General features: G+C 44.3%; 1 protein-coding gene across 3 annotated transcripts in view; it reads right to left on the bottom strand.

The window, feature by feature from the left end:
• The window catches only part of LOC144612400 (G protein-coupled receptor kinase 6-like), a 151,413-nt gene that overhangs the window by 108,708 nt on the left and 14,861 nt on the right, over positions 1–27,844 (bottom strand). For all 3 annotated transcript variants that reach the window (XM_078432014.1, XM_078432021.1, XM_078432004.1), the window contains exon 2: positions 14,742–14,837. In XM_078432014.1, coding sequence (XP_078288140.1) covers positions 14,742–14,837 — 96 coding nt within the window. The remainder of the gene's footprint in view (positions 1–14,741; positions 14,838–27,844) is intronic.

The following is a 27,844-nucleotide window of genomic DNA, read 5'->3' as shown; positions in this document are numbered from 1 at the left end:
TTAAATGCCACTATCATATCCAGCACTTTGTACATCTTCGGTATACACCAGCATCTGCAGTTCCTTTCTACTTTGCCTCTCTTACCTTAAAGCTACGCCCTCCAGTCTTTGATATCGCTACCCTGGGGGAAAAAAGTTCTGATTGTCCACCTATGTCTCTCATATTTTTATTTGTGATCAGGTCCCCCCCTCAGCCACTCCAGAGGGAATAATCCAAGTCAATCCAACCGCTTCTTAAGCTAATAACCTCTAATCCAGGCAGCATTCCGGTGAACCTCTTCTGCACACTCTCCAAAGCCTCCACTTCCTTTCAGCATTGGGGTGACCATTGCTGCAAGCAATACTCCAAATGCACCGCATCTAAAGACCTATAAAGCTGCATCATGCTGCGTGGGCCTTCTCCATTGACAGAGTGAGGGCAAATGCAAGCTGGAGGAACAGCATCTCATATTCCGCTTGGGTGGCTTACAATGCAACAGTAGGAACATTGAATTCTCCAATTTTAGGAAGCATTAACACCCCCCCACCCCCATCTCCCCTTTCTCTCTCTCCCTCCCTCAGGCCCCACCTGGACCCACGGCAATTCCTCCCCATCCCCTATATTCCTTCCTCTGGCTTCACAATTCACAACTCTTCAATCCTTTGGTCTCACACCATCACTTTTTTTCATCTCTGGCCTTTGTCCAACCATCTGCCTATCAAAACCCCCCTCGCCTGTGTTCACCTATTGCCTGCCGTGCCTTATCCTGCCCTTCCTCTCTTCCAGCTTTCTCCCCCCCACCCCTCACAATCAGGCTGAAGAAGGGACCTGACCTAAAGCATCAACTATCCACGTTCTCCAGAGATGCTGCCTGATCCATTGAGTTACTCCGGCACTTTGTGTCTTCCCCCCCCCCCCCCATGATTGTTGCCCATCTGAGCTGGCTGAGATTCCTACCAGAATGTCACTTGGGGGACACCCTGCTGCCAAGGATAATCAGTCAACAGGGCCTTGCAAGATAAGAAAAGAAACGCTTGGTCGTTCAGGATTCATGCCATCACCAGCCAGAGGGCGCTTTTCCATTTATTTTCTCAATTGTAACGACATATCTGGGCAAGGGAATGGATGGCAAAGGTTATCGCTCTGCTTACTCTTTATTTATCAGGTGCAAACATGGATTTCTGCCTTGCTGCCAAGTGTTCGGCATGCTGCAACAGCAAACAGGAACAGAGAATGGCAACGGCAATCAGTCTCCATAAAGGACACAGTACCACATCAGGCATCGCTCCCCATCGCCCGCCTCCAGAGGGAAGGCACAAGAGATCTTGCATGAATCATGCCGAAGGATTGCACCCATCAAAGTCAGGGGCCCCTTTTACAAGAAAAGGGGAAGAGTTACAGCTGATCGAGCACAAGGGTTTAAGAGGGCAGGGCAGATATTTGTTCGTGGAGGAGTTCCAGAATCATAAATGTATGCAATTCTCTCGTAAATCCAAGAAGGGGTTCTGAAAAGTGACTTCACCCAGAGAAAGAATGTGGAAATGGATACCAGAAGCAGCAGCTGAAGCGAATGGTACAAATGCATTTCTTTTATATTGCTTATTATTGTCACGTGTGCCGAGACACAATGAAATGGTTTGCGTGCTATCCAATCAGACGACACACAAGTACAATCGAGCCACGCACCAGTACAACAGGTAGTGCAGAGAGAAATGGGAGAGGACGGAATAAAGTGTCACTGCATTACAGTTACAAAGAAAGTGCAGATATCAAAAGAAGGGCAAGTCCGCAACAGTGTGGGCTGGAAGATCAGGACTACATGCGAGCTTATGAGAGGACCGTTCTGTAGTCTCATAACAGCCGGGAGGGAAGAAGCTGTTCCTGAATCTGGTGGTACATGCTTTTAGGCTTTCGTAACTTCTGCCCAACGGGAGAGGGGAGAAGAGCGAAAAACTGGGATTTAATTACAGGCAGAACAATCACAGAAGATAGGTGAACTAGGGCAAGTAGAATATGCACACAACATAAATGGCAGCACAGACAATAGGGCTGAGTTTTCATTGTGTAAATTATTTGTACAGAAAGACCGTCAGAAGCTAATTCACAGGTTCAATAAACTGAAGGCGAGGCAAGAAGAGAAACAGTCAACTGAGTTCTAGACGGATGAGGGGCAATCTTACAGAAGTGTACAAAATCATGAGAGGAATAGACTGGGTAAATGCAGTCATTTACTCAGAGTAGCGAAATTGAGAATCAGGGGACATAGGTTTAAGATGAAGGGGGAAAGATTTAATAGGAACCCGAGGGATAACTTTTTGTTTTACACAAAGAGTGGTGGGTGTATGGAACGAGCTGCCAGAGGAGGTTGTTGAGGCAGGTACTATCACAACATTTAAGAAGCATTTAGACAGGAACATAAATAGGATAGGTTTAGAGGGATATGGGCCGAACATGGGCAGGTGGGACCAGTGTAGAAGGGGTATGATGGTCGGCATGAGCAAGTTGGGCCGAAGGGCCTGTTTCCAGGCTGCATGACTCTGTAACCTGATTCAACTATGCAAGATCCTGAGCAGTCTTGACAAGGTAGATGTGGAGAGGATGATTCCTTTCGTGGGAGGATTTAGAATGGAACTGTTTATTAAAATTAAGGGAACACCCTTTTAAGACAGATGGTCTGATTTTGTTTTTAATCTGAGAAGATGGCGAGTTATCAGAACATTTTCCTCGAAGGGCAAAAGAAAGAGTGTTTAATACCTTTAAGACAGAGCTAACTTGATACTCAAACAAGTGAGCATGAGTTTCCCAGGAGTAGGCATGAATGTGAACTTCAGTTTACAATCGCAGTCATTTCTTTACAATTTCAATCATTTCTTTAGTCAGAGGGTGGTGAATCTGTGGAATTCGTTGCCACTGTGGAGGCCAAGTCATTGGATCTTTTTAAGTCAGAGATTGCCAGATTCTCAATTAGTAAGGGTGTCAGGGATTATGGGGGAGAAGGCAGGAAAATGAGGATGAGTGGGAAAGATAGACAGGCCACGTTTGAATGAAGGAGTAAACTCGAGAGGCCGAATGGCCCACTTCTTCTCCAATGACATCACATCAGGCATGATCTTCTTGAATGACAGAGCAAGCTCGAGTGGCTGAGTGGTCGACTGCTGTGCCTAGTGTGTGTGCACGCTCATAATTGAGGAGTCGGAGTTCACTCCACCCACAGGAAGAATAATTTAATCCGAATGCACTCTAATTTTCCCACTTTCAAGTCACCATTTGCTTTAGCATTCGAGCTGATTCACCACATCATGGAGCAGTTTCCATTAAATTGCATAAATAAATCATTAAAATAATTGCAGGGTTATCAGGAAGTAGGAGGTTGGCATGTTGTGCCGTAACAATCCAATCATTCTATCCCTTCCAACAGCAAGAGTTAGCAACAGCCACCATTATCAGCACTGTTAACCCAGCAAAAGGACCCTGGTTTATTCACAAAATGCTGGAGTAACTCAGCAGGTCAGGCAACATCTCGGGAGAGAAGGAATGGGTGACGTTTCGGGTCGAGACCCTTCTTCAGACCCTGGTGAGGTCACATTTAGAGTATTGTGTTCAGTTTTGGGCACCCTGCTAGTGGAATAATGTTGTTAAGCCGGAAAGGGTGCAGAAAAGATTTACGATTATGTCGCCAGGACTCGAGGGTCTGAACTCCAGGAAGAGGTTGAGCAGCCTGGAACTTTATCCCATAAATCGCAGGAGGATGATGAATGATCTTACGAGGTGTACAAGATCAGGAAGGCAATAGATAGGGTAAATGCACATAATCCTTTACCCAGAGTAGGGGAATCAAGAACCAGAGATTAAAGTAAGGGGGGGGGGGAAGATTTCAGAGGAACCCGAGGAGCAACTTTTTTTAAATACAAAGGGTGGTAGGTATATAGAATGAGCTGCCGGAGGAGGTCGTTGCGGCAGGTACTATCACAACGTTGAAAAGAAAAACATTTGCACAGGTTCATGGATAGGATAGATTTACAGGGATAAATGCAGGCAGGTAGGACTAGTGTAGATGAGGCATGTTGGTTGATGTGAGCACGGTGGGCCATTTCCACGCTGTATAGGCTTCTATGCGTGATAGGAAGATTAACAGAGAAAATAGATTAAGGGAGGGAATTCAAGAGTTTTTTTTGCAGTTGTGTGCCTGCCCGAGGTTGCAGGTACAGAAACCAGAACAAACCCAGAGACGCAAGGAACTGCAGGGTTAGTTTAGAGATACAGCGTAGAAACAGGCCGTTCGGTCCACGGAGTCCATACCCGCCAACATTCGATCACCCATACACTAGTTCTATCCTACACATTAGGGACAATCTTTACAGAAGCCAATTAACATACAAATCTGCAGGTCTTTGGAATGTGGGAGGAGAAAACCCACGGGGTCACAGGGGAAACGTGTGAACTCGGTACAGACTGCACCCTCAGTCAGGATCAGACCCAGGTCTCTGGCTCTTTAAGGCAACAATTCTACCGCTGCGCCATCGTGCCACCATGATGCCGGTGTTGGAATCATCAGGAAAACGAGTGCTGGAGTAACTCAGCAGGTCAGGCAGCATCTGTGGAGGAAGTGGACAGTGTTTCCGGTCGGGATCTTTCGTCACACAGATAATAGAGGGGGGGGGAGGGTTGGGGGGGGGAGGGGAAGTGAGTCAACGTTTAAAGAGAGGTGGGGGTGGATCAATGCTTGCCGAGTTACTCCAGCACTTTGTGTTCAAAGCTGGAAGAGAGATAGAGCTTTCCCTGGCTTCCCATAACAATCTTTCACTCACAATTTCAACCTTTCCTCTCGGGTTTGCTCCGGGTTCCTCCCACATTCCAAAGCTGCGCGGGTTGGTAGATTAATTGGCTGCTGGAATTTGCCCCTTGTGTGTAGGCAAGTGGTAGAATCTGGAGTACACTGATGACAGTGTGGAGAGATTAAATGTAATAAAATGGAACTGCAGATTCTGGTTTACGCCAAAGATAAACACAAAATCCTGGAGGAGCTCGGCAGGCCAAGCATCTCTGGAGAAAATGGATAGGTGATGTTTCGGGTCAGTCTGAAGAAGGGTCCCGATCCGAAACTTCACCTATCCAGAGATGTTGTCTGCCCCGCTGAGTTACTCCGACGTTTTGTGTCCATCTTTGGAGAGAATAAAGTTGGATTTTATTAGCATAGTGTAAAATGGGTGATCGATCGATGGTCAGTGTGAACCTGATGGGCCAGGGCATGTAGTCATAGTATCTCTCGCTTTCTTACGAGAATGAACACAGGAATGAGTGGGTTAACATACGATGAGCATTTGAAGACACTGGGCCTGCACTGGGACGGATCAGGGGGGACTTCATTGAAACTTACCGAATAGTGAAAAGCCTGGATAGAGTGGGCGTGGAGAGGATGTTTCCACTAGTGAGAGTGTCTAGGACGAGGTCAGAATTAAAGGACATTCCTTTTGGAAGATGAGGATGAATTTTTGACAGAGGGTGGTGAATCTGTGGAATTCTTTGCCACAGAAGGCTGTGGAGGACAAGTCAATGGATATTTTTCAGGCAGAGATAGATAGATTCTTGATTAGGATAGGTGTCAGGGGTTATGGGGAGAAGGCAGGAGAATGGGGTTGAGGGAAAAATAGATCAGTCATGATTGAATGGCAGAGTAGACTTGATGGGCCGAATGGCTTAATTCTGCTCCTATCACTTATGAACATGGCAATGACAATTCCATTCCTCGCCTGCTTTACTCCATTCACTGAAACACGGCATCAATTACACTTTATTTCTCTTCCAATCGGAGATTTGATTAATATCTAATAAATGCCAATTAAAAGATCATTATACCTCGACTTTCAGAAAGCCTTCGACAAGGTCCCACATAGGAGATTAGTGGGCAAAATTAGGGCACATGGTATTGGGGGTAGGGTACTGACATGGATAGAAAATTGGTTAACAGACAGAAAGCAAAGAGTGGGGATAAATGGGTCCCTTTCGGAATGGCAGGTAGTGACCAGTGGGGTACCGCAAGGTTCGGTGCTGGGACCCCAGCTATTTACGATATACATTAATGACTTAGACGGAGGGATTAAAAGTACCATTAGCAAATTTGCAGATGATACTAAGTTGGGGGGTAGTGTGAATTGTGAGGAAGATGCAATAAGGCTGCAGGGTGACCTGGACAGGTTGTGTGAGTGGGCGGATACATGGCAGATGCAGTTTAATGTAGATAAGTGTGAGGTTATTCACTTTGGAAGTAAGAATAGAAAGGCAGATTATTATCTGAATGGTGTCAAGTTAGGAGGAGGGGGAGTTCAACGAGATCTGGGTGTCCTAGTGCATCAGTCAATGAAAGGAAGCATGCAGGTTCAGCAGGCAGTGAAGAAAGCCAATGGAATGTTGGCCTTCGTAACAAGAGGAGTTGAGTATAGGAGCAAAGAGGTCCTTCTACAGTTGTACCGGGCCCTGGTGAGACCGCACCTGGAGTACTGTGTGCAGTTTTGGTCTCCAAATTTGAGGAAGGATATTCTTGCTATGGAGGGCGTGCAGCGTAGGTTCACTAGATTAATTCCCGGAATGGCGGGACTGTCGTATGTTGAAAGGCTGGAGCGATTGGGCTTGTATACACTGGAATTTAGAAGGATGAGGGGGGATCTTATTGAAACATATAAGATAATTAGGGGATTGGACACATTAGAGGCAGATAACATGTTCCCAATGTTGGGGGAGTCCAGAACAAGGGGCCACAGTTTGAGAATAAGGGGTAGGCCATTTAGAACGGAGATGAGGAAGAACTTTTTCAGTCAGAGGGTGGTGAAGGTGTGGAATTCTCTGCCTCAGAAGGCAGTGGAGGCCAGTTCGTTGGATGCTTTCAAGAGAGAGCTGGATAGAGCTCTTAAGGATAGCGGAGTGAGGGGGTATGAGGAGAAGGCAGGAACGGGGTACTGATTGATAGTGATCAGCCATGATCGCATTGAATGGCGGTGCTGGCTCGAAGGGCTGAATGGCCTACTCCTGCACCTATTGTCTATTGTCTATAATTCTTCCAAGTAACCATCTCAAATGGCTCAGCAAACTTATTCACACAAATCTAGTGCAGACCTTGTAAACACTGCTAACACAACCAAAGGATATCGCAATCTGCAGCCATTGTGGTACTTACATGAAGTGCAATGCATGTACCCAAAACCACAAACTGCGATATCATCTTTGAAGCTTTATCTGCAGAAGAGGCTGGGAGGGAGGGCGGAAACAAGAACCCTCGCACTGGTTCTAAACAATGAGATCTTAACTTCGACAAGTTCAATTCATCTGGTCGGACGGAGTGCCCACAGTACTGAGTGTTGGCCTAGATTTCGAGCTTGTGTCGTCGACCATCAGAAAGGAACAGCACAGGAACAGGTCCTTTGGCCCACAATTTCTGCGCTGGTCAGAATGCCACAGATGGCTGTGGAGGCCGCCAATGGATATTTTTAAGACAGAGACTGACATATTAGTCCGGGTATCGGAGGTTACGGTGCAAAGGCAGGAGAACGGGGTTGAGAGGGAAAGATAGATCAGCCATGATTGAACAACGAAACAGACCTGGTGGGCCGAATGGCTTAATTCTGCTCCGAGAATTTATGATAAACTAATATCAGATGGCACCGGGTTAGACAACAAGAATAATAAGGTCAATAAAATGTCCACACTGCAGTTGTGCAAACATAGAAATGAGTAGCTAGAGCATGCAGCTTGGGCCCTCACCTCTGCTCCACCATCCAATAAGATCATGTAAACGTCACCCATTCCTTCTCTCCCGAGATGCTGCCTGACCTGCTGAGTTACTCCAGCATTTTGTGAATAAATCGATTTGTACCAGCATCTGCAGTTATTTTCTTATAGATCATGTACGATCCCACTGGAATAGCAACTACAATTTCTGGGTCACATAGGGTAATTTTTTTAACACTTTATCAGGAATCTATCCACTTCTGCCTTAAAAATATCCAAACACTTTACTTCCACCACCCTTTGAGGAAGAGTTTCCAAATTCCCCCAAACTCAAAAGGAAATTCACCTCATCTACCGTACTGGGTGACCTCCAGATCTATTTTCTCCCACAAGTGCCAGCATCCTCTCAGCGCCCTCATGGCCGAGACTCCCCAGGGTCTTGTACGTGTCAATAAAGTCTTTCCTCACACTTTGAAACTCCAGCAATACAAACCGCGAAACCAGGATCTGCAGATGCTGGTTTACAAAAGAACACACAAAGTGTTGGAGTAACTCAGCAGGTTCAGCAACATCTCTGAAGAACATGGATAGATGGCTTTGGGTCAGGATCCGTCTTCAGACTTTGCAGATGTTTCCACGTTTCTTTCAGCTTTCTACCCCCACTACAATCAATTTGAAGGAGGATCTCAATCCAAAATGTCACCTATCCACGTTCTTCAGAGACATTGCAATTTGTCTCTTCTCAAATACAAACCTAGCCTGGCTATTTTATCCCCATAAAATAATCTGAGCTTTCCAAGTATCAGCTTAATATATCTTCTTTGAACTGTTCCCAACATTTTAAGAAACAAAGAACTGCAAATGCTGATTAATACACAAAAGAACACAAAGTGTTGGAAAGGACACATTAAGTAATTTCCCACAAACTGATCTAATAGAGTATGGGGACAGCACTGCTCAAAACCACAATAAAGAGCAGAGAATTACAGATAAAATCCAGTCCATGACACAGAACAGATTTCCCATCATTGACTCCTCCTGCACTTCACTGGCTTGGAAAAGCAGCTAACATAATCAAAGATTTGCCCCACCCCGGTCATTCTTTCTTCTCCGTTCCCTTCTGGCAGAAGGTACAGAAGCTTGAAAGCACCACCAGTCTCAGGAGCAGGTTCTTCCCCTTTGTTAATAGGCTTCTAAACTGTGTCTAATTGTAATCTAGGGTGTTGCCCAATTCACCTCTAACCTATTGCGGACATTGGTCTATGGAACTGATATGCCAAAATGCTGAGAACGGTATTTGCACTCTATATCTTCCCCATTGCTCTATCTATTGTACTTGTGTTTGGCGATTGCATTTATGTATGGTATAACTGATCCAATAGAATAGCATGCAAAACAAGGCGTTTCACTGCCTGTGACCATAATAAACCTGAACCTGATAAATATTAACAAAGATAGGATTGAACCCGGATCTCCAGTGCTGTGCATTACCAGCTGGAGACGAGACTTCACGTCAGCGACTGTCGACTAGAATAAAAACTTGTGGAAAGCTAAAGACAGATGATTGACTAACTCCGGTGATTGATTAGGCCAGAGAAAACAAAGAACAGAGATAAAAGACAGGTATTCACATTGATACCTGATGAGGGACCACCACCAGAATCTCAATCTTTCGTCTATTCGTCACAATGACAAATCAATTGAGTGGATAAAACTGGTGAAGACACCAGTACAGGCTTCAGAAGAGGCAGTGCTCTTGTGCAAATATTTGCACTCGGCCTCCTGCTGACAGAGATAGCCACAGAGTGCATAAATAATCACCTATCTATAAATATATATGCATGGTATGGTTGCATAGCAGTTAAGTTGTAGGAAGGAACTGCAGATGCTGGGTTTACACCAAAGATAGACAAAATGCTGGAGTAACTCAGCAGGGCAGGCAGCATCTCTGGAGAGAAGGAATAGGAGACGTTTCCGGGTCGAGACCTTTCTTCAGACATCTGATGTTCCGCTGAGTTACTCCAGCACTTTGTGTCTATCTTCTTCTAATTGCAAATTCAGGGTCACCCGTGTTGACTGAAAGTTAGCAAAGCAATCACACAACCTGCATTTGATTTCTCCAATGAAGAACACAAGTTTCAGGGATTGGAGGTCCAGTTCCAAGGAGAGGATACGTTTATTCTCTGCAACATAGGAGGCTGAGGAAAACAAAGTGCTGGAGTAACTCAGCAGGTCAGGTAACATCTCTGGAGAACGTGGATAGGTGTTGTTTCGGATCAGGACCCTTCTTCAGATTGGAGAAGGCCAAAGACCCGACATATAACCTACCCATGTTCTCCAGAGATGCTGCCTGGTACACATGACCATAAACTAAACGTTCTAATTATGCCTGACTGCACTGAAATGTCCCCAAGCTAAAGCATAAACTGTGTTTTCTCTTCACAAACACTCTCTGGCCTGTTAATAGACAATAGACAATAGAAAATAGGTGCAGGAGAAGGCCATTCGGCCCTTCGAGCCAGCACCGCCATTCAATGTGATCATGGCTGATCATTCTCAATCAGTACCCCGTTCCTGCCTTCTCCCCATACCCCCTGACTCTGCTATCCTTAAGAGCTCTATCTAGCTCTCTATTGAATGTATTCAGAGAATTGGCCTCCACTGCCCTCTGAGGCAGAGAATTCCACAGATTCATAACTCTCTGACTAAAAAAGTTTTTCCTCATCTCTGTTCTAAATGGCCTACCCCTTATTCTTAAACTGTGGCCCCTGGTTAAGTACTTCTAGCATTTCCCCTTTTTCACTTTGACTATATTTTTTCTTCCTTTCACAGCATGTACTTCCTTCTCGTCATTCTCTTCACCACACCCTCCGAAACCGCAGATCAAAATAAATCAGACTTTGCTACATATGCCTCCTGTGGTTGAGATACATGCAGGAGAAACATGAAAAGCAATCCCCCTACCTTCCACTTAACTGTTTGCATTGATCAGAGTTAACCTAGCAAAACATCCTAAGTTGCCTTCATCACCTGCCCTCCTATTTAATTAATTATTTGCAAGTGATTAAAATCATTCCAAAGCTACTTCTTAAGAGGATCTTCAGTAAAGGGTGCAATAAGCCAAGGATGTAGTCCTCGGGAACACACAAAATGCTGGAGTAATTCAGCGGGTCATGCAGCATCCCTGGAGCATTTGGATAGGTGACGTTTTAGTTCAGGACCCTTCAGTCTGAAGTAGGGTGCTGACAAAAAACATCACCTATCCATATACCCCAGCGGTGCTGCCTGACCTGCTGAATTATTCCACTGCTTTGTGTCTTTCCTTGGCAAACCAGCATCTACAGTTTCTTGCTTGTACAAGGATGTAGTCCAGTTCTTCCAACCTATCTCATTGCAGCCCTTGCACTTTCTTTCAAACCTGCACTTTCTCAATAACTGTCATGCTATGACGCTGTATCACTCTAGTCTGCACTCTGGTATTTTTCTCTTTGCACTTGCTGTTTCACTTGCGTCCGGCTTATTTGCACTCGTATATGGTGTATGACTGAAAAGCACGCAGACAAAGCTTTCCACTGCACCTCAGTAAACACGACAATAATGAATCAATATATGCAGTCAAGAAGATGCCAGGGACAGGTAGCAACAAAAAAAAATCAAAAGGAGGAAATGTGAAGTAGAAACAAGACACAATTACCAGTGTTCACAAATGAGCCCGATGAAACTATGTGAGTCAATGGAAACTTGAGACAGGAGGGTGTGCACATACCCCACTGCACGCAACTCTACCGCTGTGCCACTGTTGCCCTTATTAGTGCAGTCTTATGGTCTTATGGATGAGTGTGGTATACAGTGCCCTCCATAATGTTTGGGACAAAGACCCATCATTTATTTATTTGCCTCTGTACTCCACAATTTGAGATTTTTAATAGAAAAAAAATCACATGTTGTTAAAGTGCACATTGTCAGATTTTATTAAAGGCCATTTTTATACATTTTGGTTTCATCATGTAGAAATTAAAGCTGTGTTTATACATAGTCCCCCCATTTCAGGGCACCATAATGTTTGGGTCACATGGCTTCACAGGCGTTTTTAATTGCTCAGATGTGTTTAATTTCCTCCTTAATGCAAGTCTAAGAGAGCTCTCAGCACTTAGTCTTTCCTTCAGTCTTTCCATCACCTTTAGAAACTTTTATTGCTGTTTATCAACATGAGGATCAAAGTTGTGCCAATGAAAGTCAAATAAGCTATTATGAGACTGAGAAACACGAATAAAACTGTTAGAGACATCAGCCAAACCTTAGGCTTACCAAAATCAACTGTTTGGAACATCATTAAGAAGAAAGAGAGCACTGGTGAGCTTACTAATCGCAAAGGGATCTGGCAGGCCAAGGAAGACCTCCATAGCTGATGACAGAAGAATTCTCTCTATAAAGAAAAATCCCCAAACACCTGTCCGACAGATCAGAAACACTCTTCAGGAGTCAGGTGTGGATTTGGCAATGACCACTGTCCGCAGAAGACTTCATGAACAGAAGTACAGAGGCTAAACTGCAAGATGTAAACCACTGGTTAGCTGCAAAAATAGGATGGCCAGGTTACAGTTTGCCAAGAAGTACTTAAAAGAGCATCCACAGTTCTGGAAAAAGGTCATGTGGACAGATGAGACGAAGATTAACTTATATCAAAGTGATGGCAAGATCAAAGTATGGAGGAGAGAAGGAACTGCCCACGATCCAAAGCATACCACCTCATCTGTGAAACACGGTGGTGGGGGCGTTATGGCCTGGGCATGTATGGCTGCTGAAGGTTCTGGCTCACTTATCTTCATTCATGATACAACTGCTGATGGTAGTAGCATAATGAATTCTGAAGTGTACAGACACATCCTATCTGTTCAAGTTCAAACAAATGCCTCAAAACTCATTGGCCGGCAGTTCATTCTACAGCAAGACAATGATCCCAAACATACTGCTAAAGCAACAAAGGAGTTTTTCAAAGCCAAAAATGGTCACGTCCATCACCCTGAACCCAATTGAGCATGCCTTTTATGTGCTGAAGAGAAAACTGAAGGGACTAGCCCCCAAAACAAGCATAAGCTAAAGATGGCTGCAATACAGGCCTGGCAGAGCATCACCAGAGAAGACACCCAGCAACTGGCGATGTCCATGAATCGCAGACTTCAAGTAGTCATTGCATGCAAAGGATATGCAACAAAATACTAAACATAACTACTTTCATTTACATGACATTGCTGTGTCCCAAACATTATGGCGCCCTGAAATGGGCGGACTGCATATAAACACTGCTGTAATTTCTACATGGTGAAACCAAAATGTATAAAATGGCCTTTATTAAAATCTGACAATGTGCACTTTAACCACATGTGATTTTTTTCTATTACAAATCTCAAATTGTGGAGTACAGAGGCAAATAAATAAATGATGGGTCTTTGCCCCAAACATTATGGAGGGCACTGATCAACTCTCTTCAACAGCTTCTGAAAATAACCTCTCACACCCAACCTGAAATGTCACCTATTCCTTTTCCCCATTGATGCTGCCTAACCCACTGAGTTACTCCAGCATTTTGTGTCTATCTTCACCCAAAAACATAGCTGCCCTCCAACCTGCTCATTGCCCATCCTACCCCTGGAAAGCCAACCGCCCCACTGTTGGCAGCCCAAGTTCATCCAAACATCGTGCTTCACAACTGGCAGCTATTATTAGCAATGGGACTTACTGTAACTGCCCCCCCTTCCCACCCACCCACACAATTCTCATAGCGAAAGCAAGAAAACGTGAAGACACCACAAAAATAGGAAGGAAATGTAACTAGTTGGAAGGCGAGAGTCAAATTGTACAAAGGGAACTGAAACAGGTCTTCCACCACTGGCAGGCACAAGGGTTAGACATCGAGAAACTGCGCAAAGGTTCGAAATCAAAGGTCCTTCATGTCTAGATAGGCACAAAATGCTGGAGTAACTCAGCGGTTCAGGCAGCATGTCTGGATAGAAGGAATGGGTGACGCTTCGGGTCGAGACCCTTCTTCAGTCAATCATTGTTTCTTTGTTGGGTTTTAAATGCCTTGAAATTAGCATCTTATGTTAGCAATCTTTTGCTGAAGTTATGAGTTATGGACTCTGTCGGCAAAGGAAGTGAAATATCAGCATTTAATCCATCTTTACGTTTAATCCTTTCCTTACCTAAAGATTTTCACTCCTTCCCCGGTATAAAGTTGTCTGAAGAAGGGTCCTGACCCAAAACACCACCTACGATCTCCTGAGATGCTGCCTGACCCACTGAGCTGCTCTCTCACTTGGGAGTCTTTTGAGGGCAAATGGGGCTGGACCAGGTGGGTAACATGGTCAGCATGGACAGGTTAGGCTGTCGGGCCTGTTTCAGTGCTCTGTCTCTATCGTGCCCCGTTGCAAAAAGGGGAGCACAAACCTGACCTGTCTATCCACCAATTGTAGAATATATGTCAAAGGGGAAGGAACGAAAATCTTTTGCCAGTGCATGAGCCGCTGTGAAAGTCCAGCACTGTTATCGTTTTTGTAAATCAGCACCTGCAGTTCCTTGTTTCTGCACATTTGCCTGCATTTGGCCATCTTCTATATACTAAAACTCTCGTTTGTTTGTTTGTTCCTGAACTACAGCCAAAACGGAACACGATAGCGCGAGTTGTGTAAAATTATTTAATTTCTAGAACTAAGTAGGAACATAAGGTATTGAATATAGTCATATGACTTTTAAGGAGGGTTCGTATTGCATCCTGACAATCTCAAACCAAATTAAATTTCATCTCATTTCTGAACTTCTTAAACTTAATTTATAGAATCCAATTATATGGAAAATTGCAATAAAATTCCTCTCAGCAAACAGAAGGAAGGCTTTTATTTCACCATGTCGAAAGAGAGATAGAGAGAGAGAAAGAGAGAGAGAGAGAGAGAGAGGATGCAAGGGTTACTGGAAGTTAAAGAAATCCATATTCCATGACTGATGCTGGGCATTACATGTTCCAAAGACGATAACTGCTTACCAACGGTGCGTCGCAGTTCCTCACACTGACTGATGTGGGGCAATCGTAACATTTCCTTCCATTTTTTACTCCGGCCCTTCCTCTTTCCTCCGCCACCTGTAAAGAAACAAAAAGTATTTGGAGCGATCACTTCCAGTCTTACACCCTTTTGTCTCCTTTCATCCGTAACCTTCGCCCACCCATCTGCCAGTCAAACCTCCCCTCACCTGTATCCACCCATCACTTGCCAGCTTTTGACCACCTCCTTTCCAGCTTTCTACCTCTGTCTAAGGAGGGTCCCGACCCGAATCGTCACCTCTCTATGTCTTGAGCAGATGAAGACAAAAAACGTGCTGGAGTAACACAGCAGTTCAGGCAGCATCTCTGGAGAACCTGGCTAGGTGAATTTTCGGATAGGGACCCTTCAGAATTTGTAGAAGTTCGTCTCTCTCCAACAGGTTATGTGAGACTTCATTGTTCCTCTTCCACAGAAGCTGTCTAACTCACTGAATTCCTCCAGCACTTAGTGCGTGCTTTTTAATGTAAACCAGCAAAACTAGTACGTCGACTAGGGAGGAGGAGGGATAGAGAGAGAGAGGGAATGCAAAGGTTACTTGAAGTTAGAGCCGGTTCCTTGCTTCTCCATTTTAAAGAGATCGTCAATTCACTTCAAAGCAACAGAACTGCAAAATCTCTTCAAAGAATGGTTACTTTGTTCTTCTCTCTCCATTAGTTTTTCTGCAACCCTATCTCACTGCTTTGTGATCCCTGCTGCCCTTTGACCATATTATCCCCCTATCACTCGCCAGGCTTTGTCATGCGCCCACCTCCATTCCAGCTTGCTCACTGTCTGCACCACAAGCATCAGTGGGCAGCACGGTGGCACAGCGGTAGAGTTGCTGCCTTACAGCGCCAGAGACCCGGGTACAATCCTGATTACAAGGGCCGTCTGTAAGGAGTTGCACGTTCTCCCCATGACCTGCATGAGTATTCGCCGGGCGCTCCGGTTCCCTCTCACACTCCAAAGATGCACAGGTTTGCAGGTTAATTGGCCAGTGAAATTGTAAATTGTGCTCAGTGTGTATCGGATAGTGTTCGTGTGCGGGGATCGCAGGTCGGCGCAGACTGGGTGGGCCAGTGGGCCTGTTTCTGCGCTATATCTCTAAGTCATTAGTCTGAAGAAGGGTCCAGACTCGAAACGTCATCTGACAATTCTCTCCATGAATGCTGCCTGACCGCAAGAGTTCCTCCAGCATTGTGCTTTGCACAACATGGCAGCTTTGAGGTTAAACGATTGAACTTGTATTCGGAATGCTGCTTCATAAGTTCAAGTTTCATGCCGGCATTTGAGTCAATGAAATTCTAGAAACTGGATAAAATCTGGAATAAAAGTCACGCAATCAGTATTGTTAATCTAAACTTGTTTCATGATCGTTGCTACAGGGCCATCTGCTTAAGTAATGTTCTTCGAGGAAGGAAATCAACCGTGCTAACAGGGTCTGGCCTTACATGCGAGCTAAGACGCGCCAACAAGGCCAATTCTTAACAGCCCTCTGAAGTGGAAAGATGATCAATTAGGGTGGGGCAGTCAAACCTGCCCTCGGCAACAACATCTGTACCCAATTAATGTATGTTTAAATTTAAAAAAAGATTCACAATGCTTTTAAATTACCAAACATTTGTTTTTAATTTGAAATATTTCATGCACAGTCTTAGGAGCAATTGGAAACCCAAAAATCTGGAAGGAGGACAAAATTAACTGGTCCAGCACTGCTTGAATTAAAATTTATATTTTCCATGGTTCAATGGTACTTTATTGTCATGTGTTTCCAGGTGTAGTGAAATTAATTTGCTGCATACAGTTCACTTACAATCCTACTATACATTAGGCACAATCATGCTAAGCCTCTTCTCCAGAAACATCACAGCATCGTTTGGGAACAGCTCCATCCAAGGCTGCAAGAAGTTGCAGGGAATTGTGGACACAGCCCAGACCATCACTGCATTCAAGAGAGAGCTAAATAGAGCTCTTAAGGATAGCGGAGTCAGTTCTCCCTTAAAGCAGCACCTTGAATATTGCAGACCGTGTTATTTCTTAGTTTTGGTTTTACAAGAGACTGTACCAGTGAAACAAGACGATAAAAAGTTTACTGTCGACTGAAATTTCATAAAGTTCAATGGCCCACAAGTCAATTGGTAAACGCTGGAAGGAGCGGAGTTTTATTAAGGAAGGAAGTGGAGTGTGGAGATCTCCAGTGTGGCTCTATCAGCTGATCTCAGGCACCAGCAACAGTCGGAGAGTTTCCATTCTAATTCTACACCGTTCAAAGAGGTTCACACTACGTTCCACACACTCCTCACCACCCAACTGCACCCCATCCCCTCCCATCTCCTGAAGCTAGAAAGATGCATTACAGGAGACTTTGGTCTCCAATAACTGAGCAAAAAGTAAGAAGCATATCAGCAGAGCGTCACACGGTCTGATACTTCCAGGAGAGCTCGGTAACACACAACACCAGACTCAGGAACAACTTCTTCCCTTCCATTATCTGACTGGATAGACCTTCCATATGTCTGATGTCTGATTCAACTGTAGATTTTATTTGTACTTTTGTATAACTAACATTTACAAGACATTTGGACAGCAAGGGAAAGGTTTAGAGGGATATGGCCAAAATGTGGGCAAATGGGACCAGCTTAGATGGGGTATCTTAGTCGGCATGGACAATTGGGCTGAAGGGCCACTTTCTATGATGAATGACTCTATGAACTCCACCCCATTGTGGACATTGGACTTTGTCTCCAGAACTGATGCGCTACAATTCTGAGAACTCTATCCTACACTCAGAATCTTCCTCTTTGCTCTATCTATAGTACTTGAGTTTAACTTGATTTGTGTATGGTATATCGGATCTGTTTGGACACTTTGGAAAATAAAGCTTGTCACTGTACTTGGGCACGTAACAGCAATAAATCTAAACCTAAAGAGAAGTCAGCAAGTCACGGCAGATGTGGAGAATGACCAATCCTCGGAATGCCAGCCATCGATGCCCCAGGATATGAGGGTGCCTTTGCTTTCAAAGTGCACCTGGGTGCACCATTTCATGCAAATGGCCGAACTGATAAGGTCGGCGATGTGGGTGGCAGAGAAGAGAGAGGATCGATAGCAATCTCTCAGATTCTTGCACATCTACTGATAAACACCTTTCCCGTAACACGCCTCCTTCACACTCAATTGGAACCTGATTGATAACAACTTTCACAGGAGAAATGAATAAGCATCAAGAATGGACAAAAAATGCTAGGCTAGAAAGAAAGTCCAGAAAGTGGGACAAATTGGAAACCTCCCCCCTGAATGTTTAGGTTTATTATTGCCATGTGTACAGAGAAACAGTCAAAAATGTTTGTTTGTGTACTATCAAATCAATTGTAGTTCAGTTGTACTAGTTTAGTCTATGTTTACTTTAGAGATAGTGTGGAAAGAGGCCCTTCGGCCCATCAAGTCCAAACTGACCAACAACACTAGTTCTGTCTACACTCTATTTACTAGTTACAGAAGATAATTAGCCCCACAAAACTGCACATCTTTGGAATGTGGGAGGAAATCGGAGCAATCAAAGAAAAAAACCACGCAGTCACACGGAGAATGTATAAACTCCATACAGACGGCACCCATAATCAAGATTGGACCCGGGTCTCTGGCACTCAGAGTAGGGGGTAGGCAATTGATGCTCACCCCGCGAGCAATGCCCATATCCTGAAAGAAAGGCATGCAAGTGGCATCCCCTCAGGGAAATAATGTGCGATCTACATCAAACAAACAGAATCACTTTCCACCTGGTTTTCTCTTGCTTGGCTCAGAGGCTCAAGTACATTACCGTCCAGGAAGGGAGGCCAATTCTAATGGGTTTTCGGAAGCCTCTCCCTGTGGACTTATAACATTACAGAAGTGATCACGCTGCCTCGTCATTTCATTGGCTGCAAAACACTTTAGGACATCCTGAGGCACCACTAAAATGCTAGTTTTTTAATATATATCTGAATTACATCTGCACTAAAAGCAATTACCCTTTCACTAATCTTCCAGTTTCAGTCCTCCTGCAAGGATTTATAGAGGTTTCACACGCCCAACGTCAGTTATGTGCTTCCTACTCCGCTCCCTGCAAATCATGACCTAAACGGGACAACGTTTTACAGTATTCTTTTTAATAGAATATAGCAATTAAACCAACAGCTGAAATTGATCATTAAGTTAATAAGGTTACAAGGATAACTCTGTAGATTGCAGCTTTGAAAAGCGGGAAAGCTGCAATGAACTTGATCAAACCGCACTTTGAATACTATGCTCAAATTGTCTACATATTATCAATTTCAGATTTAACATTAACAATTGACCAAAAGACAACTTTATCCCAGAAATATGTTCTCCAAACTTGCCCGGCAATTTTTACGCGAAGAACGAATCCCGAAAACAACTTTCCAGGTTTATGGCACCGTTGACAGCAAGGTAAAATTTTTGTAAGGATGACAAACAGTTATAGGGTAATTTATTTATTCACAAAATGCTGGAGTAACTCAGCAGGTCAGGCAGCATCTCGGGAGAGAAGGAATGGGTGACGTTTCGGGTCGAGACCCTTCTTCAGAAGAAGGGTCTCGACCCGAAACGTCACCCATTCCTTCTCTCCCGAGATGCTGCCTGACCTGCTGAGTTACTCCAGCATTTTGTGAATAAATCGATTTGTACCAGCATCTGCAGTTATTTTCTTATACTAATAGTTATAGGGTAATCGTTGGTCGGCATGGACGATGGGCCATAGGGCCTGCTTCCTCACTGACTGTATCTCTAAACTCTTAAAGTCTAATAGCTAATGAATATTTGGACTTATCTGGCTAAATCAAGCTTGCTAATTGTGCAGACTCCCTTGCCTTCACTTTTGCACTGGTTGTATAAGTTCAACTTAATGCCCCCATGATTGCTTTTAATCTGTGGAGGCATGTGGGGGAAGGCTCTGTCTCGCAAGAAAGATGAAGGTCAGAGAAAGGTGAAGAAACATGTCTGGATATCAAGGAATGATAATGTCTCAGGAATGTCATAGTTCTTTAGTAACCCTCCCTTGTTCATTCTTACAGCTCTGTTGGTTAGATTGCCCTCGGTTTGAAATAATATTAAGTTAATATTTACTGACTGAGCCAGTTTGTGTTATTAACACACAGCGTGTGGAGCGTGCACAGGGCTGCAAATCATGAGAAAAGCCCGTCCTAGATATTGCTTTACATGCTCATTGCCATTTAGTACAGAATTTGCATTTGCAGCCAACATGTGAAAAACCTATAGTATAAGAAAATAACTGCAAATCGATTTATTCACAAAATGCTGGAGTAACTCAGCAGGTCAGGCAGCATCTCGGGAGAGAAGGAATGGGTGACGTTTCGGGTCGAGACCCTTCTACAGAAGGGTCTTCAGAAGGGTCTCGACCCGAAACGTCACCCATTCCTTCTCTCCCGAGATGCTGCCTGACCTGCTGAGTTACTCCAGCATTTTGTGAATAAAGTAATGTGAAAAACCTATTCCCTGAATCCATTTGGTGCTGCCGTATTTTCTGACACTGACTGAAACATCTGACCTTGAGGGTCTTGTTATACAGTCTGTTTTATTTTTCACTCGACCTCTACAGTTGCAGTGGTCGTCACTAGGAGTTCGGGGGCAGCAAGATCCCTGCCTGACGATTCGTCTAACCAAAGATAGATACGAAAAGCTGAAGAAACTCAGCGGGACAGGTGTGACGTTTCGATATTCACAGGCGAGACCCTTCTTCAGACATTTAACCCCTCATCTTTCTCTTCCCATCTATTGTGCAAAGGTTTGTTACAATGCTATCACTGCGTTGGGCCAGTGGCTAATTTGGTACAATTAACGATGAAACTTTGAACCTTTGCAGTCGATATGGTATCATGCCTTTCTTTGGAGTGTTGGGCGATTTCATAAGGTTTCTTTTCACTTGACAATCTTGAGCAAGAATACTCTATGCATTTATATAGAACATAGAACAGTACATAAGACAGGCGCATTTGATCTCTCAGGTGGCACAGCTGTCGAGTTGCTGCCTTACAGCGCCAGATTCTCAGGTTAGACCCTGATAATGTACTGAGTTTGTATGTTGTCCCTGTGACCGTGTGAATTTTCCCTGGGTGCATCAGTTTCCTCCCATACTCGAAAGACATACAGATACATAGGTCCATTGGCTTTCGTAAAAATTGCAAATTGTCCTTGTGATAGTGCGAGTGGATCGCTGGTCGGCCTGGACTCAGTGGGACAAAGGGCCTACTCCGCACAGTATCTCTAAACTAAACAAAATGTTTCACCTCACACTTGCCCAAACTAAACTCCATGTGCCATTTCTCTGCCCATACATCCTGCGGTATCCCTTGACAGCCTTTCTTGCTGTTCCTAACACCACAATTCTTGTGTCATCTGCTCCATGGCCAAGCTAATTTTGGATGCATTTTACCGATGCTCAGTAGAACCCAAGTGACCTAATCTTCTGGACTTGCCTAAAATCAGTTCTCTTGGCAAATGGTTTACTGACGCCTATGTAGAAAATACCTACTGCCCCACCATCATCTTTATTACTCTTCAAAAAGCTTCATCAAATTTGAGAGAGTCACAGGATCTCCCACTGCCTCAGCGCCAGAGATGTGGGTTCAATCCTGACCTCGGGTATTGTCCGTGCGGAGTTTGTGTGGTATTCCTGTGACCTGTGGGTTTTCTCTGCGTGCTCCAGTTTCCTCCCACACTCCAAAGATGTGCAGGTCTGTAGGTTGTCCTGAGTGCGTAGGATAGAATGTGTGTGTATAGGCGGTAGCTGGACAGCACGGACTTGCTTCGATGCTGTCTGTATCTCTATACTAAACTAAGATTGTGAATACACTTGAATTGCATGGCATTCAGAGCTATGTTGGTAAAATGAGTACAATTGCAGCAATTAAAATACGGTTAAATAGATATATGGAGAGGACAGGAATTGGTTAGTAGTTATTACAGTAGAAGGGCCCCACCCAAAATGTCACCCATCCAAGTTCTCCAGAGATGCTGCTTGAGTGGCTGAGTTACTCCAGCATTTTGTCTCTGTTTTTGAATAGTATTTGCTTATTGTTGACGTGTTTACTGAGATACAGTGAAAAGCTTGTTTCTGCGCTTTCCAGTCAAATCAGATAATACTACACATGAATACAATCAAGCCACACACCACTACAACAGGGAGAGTGAAGCGAAAAATACCAAAGGGCAGAATATAGTTTTCCAGCATTGTCGTGCAAGAGTTCCAGAGAAAAGAAAGTCCATGAATAACGGCGAGCCAAAGGCAGATGGGACCAGCTCGGTTGGGCAACTTGATCGGCGTAAACGAGTTGGCCTACGTCTTGCTTCTGTGCTGTTTAACTCTATTGCTCTAAATGGGATTAGTGTGGGCGGATACAAATGGTGGTAGGGAGTTGGTGGGCGGAAGGGTCCGTTTCCGGGTTGAACAACACTGAAATAGTCTGAAGAAAGGTTCCAACCTGAAACGTCACCATATTCTTTTTCTCCAGAGATGTTGCCTGCCCCACTGAGTTACACCAGCATTTTGTGTCCATCTTTGACACTGAAACAAAGTTGTGTTTGCCCACACAGATGGAAATGAAATTTGCAGAAGGGCAGCTGGGGAGTTCTCTGTGGTGTCCTGTGTAATATTTATTCCTCAGCCAACATCATTTAAAAGGATTAATAGGTCATAATCATGTGGCTGTCAAATTGGCTGCTGATACAAAAACATGTGGCCAGGTTGTGCAGGGTCAATCTTCTGGCCTGTGTCACAATTAAACACACCCTTCATCTTCAATTTGCCAGTTGTTACAAATAAAAGTGATCTTTAGCATGGATTTTTTTTTTGCCCACACACCTTTCCCGTGAGGCATTACACAGCAGCTTCATTTGCCCCCACAGTTGGTTTTCAACCTGCTCTGGCTGATATTTATCCTCTGAAGAACCTTGCATAACTGGTTGTTTAGTTATGTTTCTGTTTGTGGCCACATATTGGTCGTGTTTCTCTCATTAACAAATGAACTTAATTTAACATAAAGCCCGCAGGACAGCCTGAGGTTGTACAGATATCTTACTCAACCTGTTGGCCACGGACATCAGTCGTTGGAGATAATTGAGGCTGGCAAACTGGCATTCACACCTCCGTAGTTGCCTGGCCCTTGCAGTGAAAGAGGTGCCAATGTACAAACCAGAAAAACCACACGCACATTTGTCTTGCATAAAAGCCATTGTGTGCAGCTTTTCATGATCTTGTGTTGGCCGGAGGTCCTTTACCCAAATCAAGTGTTATATGGGAGATGCTGTGTAATTTCATCATGAATTTTATAAGATACGGTGTAATTTTATCAGGGCAGCATGCTGTGCAATTTTATCTAAACTAGTCCCATTTGCCCACGTTTGGCCCAGTTTCTCTTAAACCCTTTCCTATCCATGTACCTGTCCAAGTGTCTTTTAACTGCTGTTATAGTACCCGCCTCAACAACCTGACACATCTCCACCACTCTGAGTGAAAAAGTTACCTCTCGGGTTCCTATTAAATCTTTCCCCTCTCACCGTTTAAACCTACGACCTCTGATTCTTGATTTCCTTGCCCAGGGCAAAAGACTCCGTGCATTCGCCCCATCTATCCCCGTCATAATTTTATACACCTCTCTCAAATCACCCCTCAGCCTCCTGCAATCCAAGGAATAAAGTCCTCGCCTGCCCAACCTCTCCCTGCTACTCAGGCCCTCAAGTCTTGCAGAATTCAGGAAGAACGTTAACTGATGTGTGCTCAGAATGTTGCCATAACTATCACAGGGTTGAAGCAAAGAGAAATGATGCATTCAATAATTGAGAGTTTGAATTCAAAGATTATTATTTTTGTGCGATTAGAAGTATTAAAGTGGGAGGAGATTCATGTTGGAGTTTACCCTGTCATGGACTGGTTGGGCCAAGTGCCTTGTATCTGTACTTCAAATGCTTTGTGGGTAGTTCAATTAAATTCTCAGCTTAGCAAGTTAATGGTTGCTAGTGAGTAGTGAGATAAATTAAAGATTTGGATATGAATATAGTAGGTATGATTGGAAAGTTTGCAAATGTCAATATTGGTGTTGATTTTGAGGAGGATAGTTGTAGGCTGTATAATGTTGATCAATTGGGCAGAGTCACGGCGGTGATTCACTTTGGTGTGACTAATAAGGGTACAACGTACACAATGAATGGCAAGTCACTGGAGAATATTGAAGAACAAGTTCATGGTGGCTGTGCAAGGTGGTGTAGATATATGGGATAGTTGTCTTCATGAGCCGGGCATAGAATATATGAGCACAGAGAGGTTTTGATACATTTAGACAGGTACATGGATAGGACAGGCTTAGAGGGATATTGGCCAAACGCAGACAGGATTAGGACTAGTGTAGATGGGGCATGTTGGTCAGTTTGTGCAAGTTGGGCCAAAGGGCCTGTTTCCACACTATGACTCTATGACTAAGCTAGAGCCATTTGGCCATGTTTGCCCACATCCCTTGAAACCTTGCAGATATAAGGAACTCTCGTAGTTCGGATTCCGAGCACAACACAAATGGACTAGATCTACTATGGACTTTGTTTTGGTTGCACTACCAACTTCGGTCTTGCACTATTACGGTCTGGTTTGCTTACATTACTCTTTATTACTGATTACTGTACATTTGTCTGTGTGTTGTTGCAGTAAGGGGCCTGCAAAGCTGCAGGAAGCAAGAATTTCATTGTTCGGTTGCCGGTACGCAAGGCAATTAAACACTCTACTCTCTTGACTGCCAAAGACACAAATATACGAGAGGGCAGAACTGTGGATCCTCCCTGTTCCTTTACATTGTGAAGGCACAAGTTTCTCAAGTTTCCATGACATCTCTCAATAAACCAGAAAAAAGAGGAAGTGGCCTACAAAGACAATTTTTTGCAGTGGCAGCAGGTGGTATAAGGACGCTAACCCGAATTACTCATCTGGATAAACAAATTACATTTTTCAAGCAAGTCAGTTTCCTCCAACGAACCAGGACTGGTTAACAATGTTGGAGGGGAAGAAAAATCTTGTCCGTCCCACCCTAGACCACGCAGTGTGCAGCTCACAAGTCTCCAGGATAAGCCTGAACAGTGCTGGAGAATGGGTGGCAGCTCGCCAATCCGCCCTACACAAAACCTAAACAAACTGAAAGTTTGAGGAACTACTGTTCTCCAAGATGAGGAAGTGGAAACGTGCCAAAGTAAAATAAAAACCTTCTGTTCCACTGCACAGAGACGCACACCCAACCCTGACTACGAAATGAAATCCTAATGGTTTCCAGTTCACAATTCAATAATCACACCAGAAGAGGTTTTACAAAGGACACCAAACCTTTTAGTAACCGCAACAAGGAGGAAAGCAATTTCCCCAAAGGCACAATACATATAATACGAACAATCGCAACCTATGCTGAATTCTTGATTGCACATTCTTCTGTGCAAGTTGTAGAGTACAGAATCGGGGCATTTAGCCCAGCTGTTACAAGAATTTCAACAGAAATGAAGAATTCTAGTTATGCAGATAACTAGAAAGAAAGAAACTTTCGTTGTTCTTTCTTGTATAGAGGCACTTGACATCTGTTCTGATAGAAGTCTTTTAAGATTACGTAGCTTCCTGATAGAATTGACAGAGAGAAACTCTGTCATATTAATATAGTCACGTTTATTGTACAACTGTCCAAGGATCAATGGTCTGTGGGCTGAAGGGCCTGTTTCCATGTTGCATGGAACATGGCGCAGCGGTAGAGTTGCTGCCTTACAGCGAATGCAGCGCCGGAGACTCGGGTTCGATCCTGACTACGGCGCCGTCTGTACGGAATTTGTATGTTCTCCCCGTGACCTGCATGGGTTTTCTCCGAGATCTTCGGTTTCCTCCCACACTCCAAAGACGTACAGGTATGTAGGTTAATTGGCTGGGCAAATGTAAAAATTGTCCCTAGTGGGTGTAGGATAGTGTTAGTGTGCGGGGATCGTTGGCGGCGCGGACCCGGTGGGCCGAAGGGCCTGTTTCTGCGCTGTATCTCTAAATCTAAAAAAAAATCTTTGCAACCTCTTGCACTCCTGTACATTGAAATTGCCACTCCAAGCCACATTGCAATTAGCTACGATACTTTCTACAATGTTTCTCGCTATTTGGTTTTGAGCCAAAGGATCAAGAACCCAAGGATACGGAATGAAGGCAATGAACAAACGTGACATACTGTAAGTGGTTTGGAACAGGAATGTTCCGCCAACATAAATAATGGATGGAGATTCAATCATGGAATTCACAAGGAAATTGGTTAAACACGTAATATATGCGCACGGCTGTGGAGAGGGATCATTCTAGCACACAGCAAATAACGACTCAATGGGCCAAATGGCTTCCTTTCAGCGATTCTCCTTTATGCTGGTGTTTATAGCTCCACGTGAGCCAGTCCCACCTCTTCCTCGAACCCTATCAGCACTTTGTTCATTCCTTTCAACTTTGAGTATGTCGCTAGTTTCCCCTTGAATGCATCAATCCAAGCTCATCTTTATGCTGGTCATCTGTATAAAGGACAAGACCAAGTGGACCCGTTGGGCCCATTCCTCGTAGAGGGGTGTCAGGGAAGGGGAGAGGGTGGCACTCACCTCAGTCCCGCGGCACCAGCGCTGCAGCCAGAGCGAGCCATGGACCCAAAGCCTCTCCTGTATTGGTCCAGCACCCTCCCCCCCCCCCCACCTCACCCACTCCATCCCCCCTACCTCTCACCCACTCCATCCCCCCTCCCCCACCCTCCCCTCCCCCCACCCTCCCCTCCCCCCACCCTCCCCCCCACCCCAACCACCTCCCCTCACCTCCCCTCACCTCCCCCCAGCCCTACTTCCCCCTCCCCCGCTGCCAGAGACCCGGGTTCGATCCTGACTACGGGACATGTCTGTACAGGATTTGTACGTTCTCCCGTGACTGCGTGGGTTTTCTCCCAGTGATCTAGTTTCCTCCCACTCCAAAGACGAACAGGTTTGAAAGTTAGTTGGCTTCTGCAAAATGTCCCTAGTGTATAGGATAGTGCTAGTGAATGGGGTGATCTCTGTTCGGCATGGACTTGGTAGGCCGAAGGTTCTGTTTCCACGCTGCATCTCTAATCTATACTAAAAGATCTTAAGTTTCTTATTATATTTTGAGCCACCTTTCCCTTAATTCATTGAAAACGCATCAATGAATGCATTTTCAAAGAATTAGCAAGATTCATTGAAAATCTTGAAACCTAGTCCCACATTCTTGCTATTTCAGAATTTCCGTGTAGCAAATGCTGATTTGCATCCTGAGATGACGGACTCCACTCACACATAAGTGACAACACTACCCTTACCCAATCAAAACAAAAAAAATAATTTAAAGACTTTGATTAGGGTCATCCTTAACCTTGTCTTTCAAGAGAGGAGAAACAGAATGTTCACTCTTCCCCAACAAAGAATTTCACAGTTGTGGATCAAATTCCTTTGTGCACTCCACATCCTTAACAAAATGTCAACCAGAACTGTATACACATTCCATTGTAATTGAGTTAAGCTAGTTTAGTTTAGTTTGTCACGTGTACTGAGGTAGAGTGAAAAGCTTTTATTGCACGCTAACCAATCAGTGGAAAGACAATAGAGGTGCCTACCAGAGAAGGGGCAGTGTTGGACCTCCTGTTAGGAAATGAGATGGGTCAGGTGACGGAGGTATGTGTTGAGGAGCACTTTGGGTCTAGTGATCATAATGCCATTAGTTTCAATATCATTATGGAGAAGGTCAAATCTGGACCAAGGGTTGAGATTTTGGATTGGAGAAAGGCTAATTTTGAGGAGATGAGAAAGGATTTAAAAGGAGTGAAATGGAAATTGTTGTTTTATGAAAAGGATATAATAGAGAAATGGAGGATATTTAAAGGTGAAATTTTGAGAGTACAGAGTCTTTATGTCCCTGTTCGGTGGAAAGGAAAGAATAATAATTTGAAAGAGCCGTGGTTTTCCAGGGAAATTGGACACTTGGTTCGGAAAAAGAGGGAGATATACA

This window comes from Rhinoraja longicauda, chromosome 3, assembly GCF_053455715.1.
Source record: "Rhinoraja longicauda isolate Sanriku21f chromosome 3, sRhiLon1.1, whole genome shotgun sequence".
Lineage (NCBI taxonomy): Eukaryota > Metazoa > Chordata > Chondrichthyes > Rajiformes > Arhynchobatidae > Rhinoraja > Rhinoraja longicauda.
This window is presented reverse-complemented; position numbering and strand designations above follow the sequence as displayed.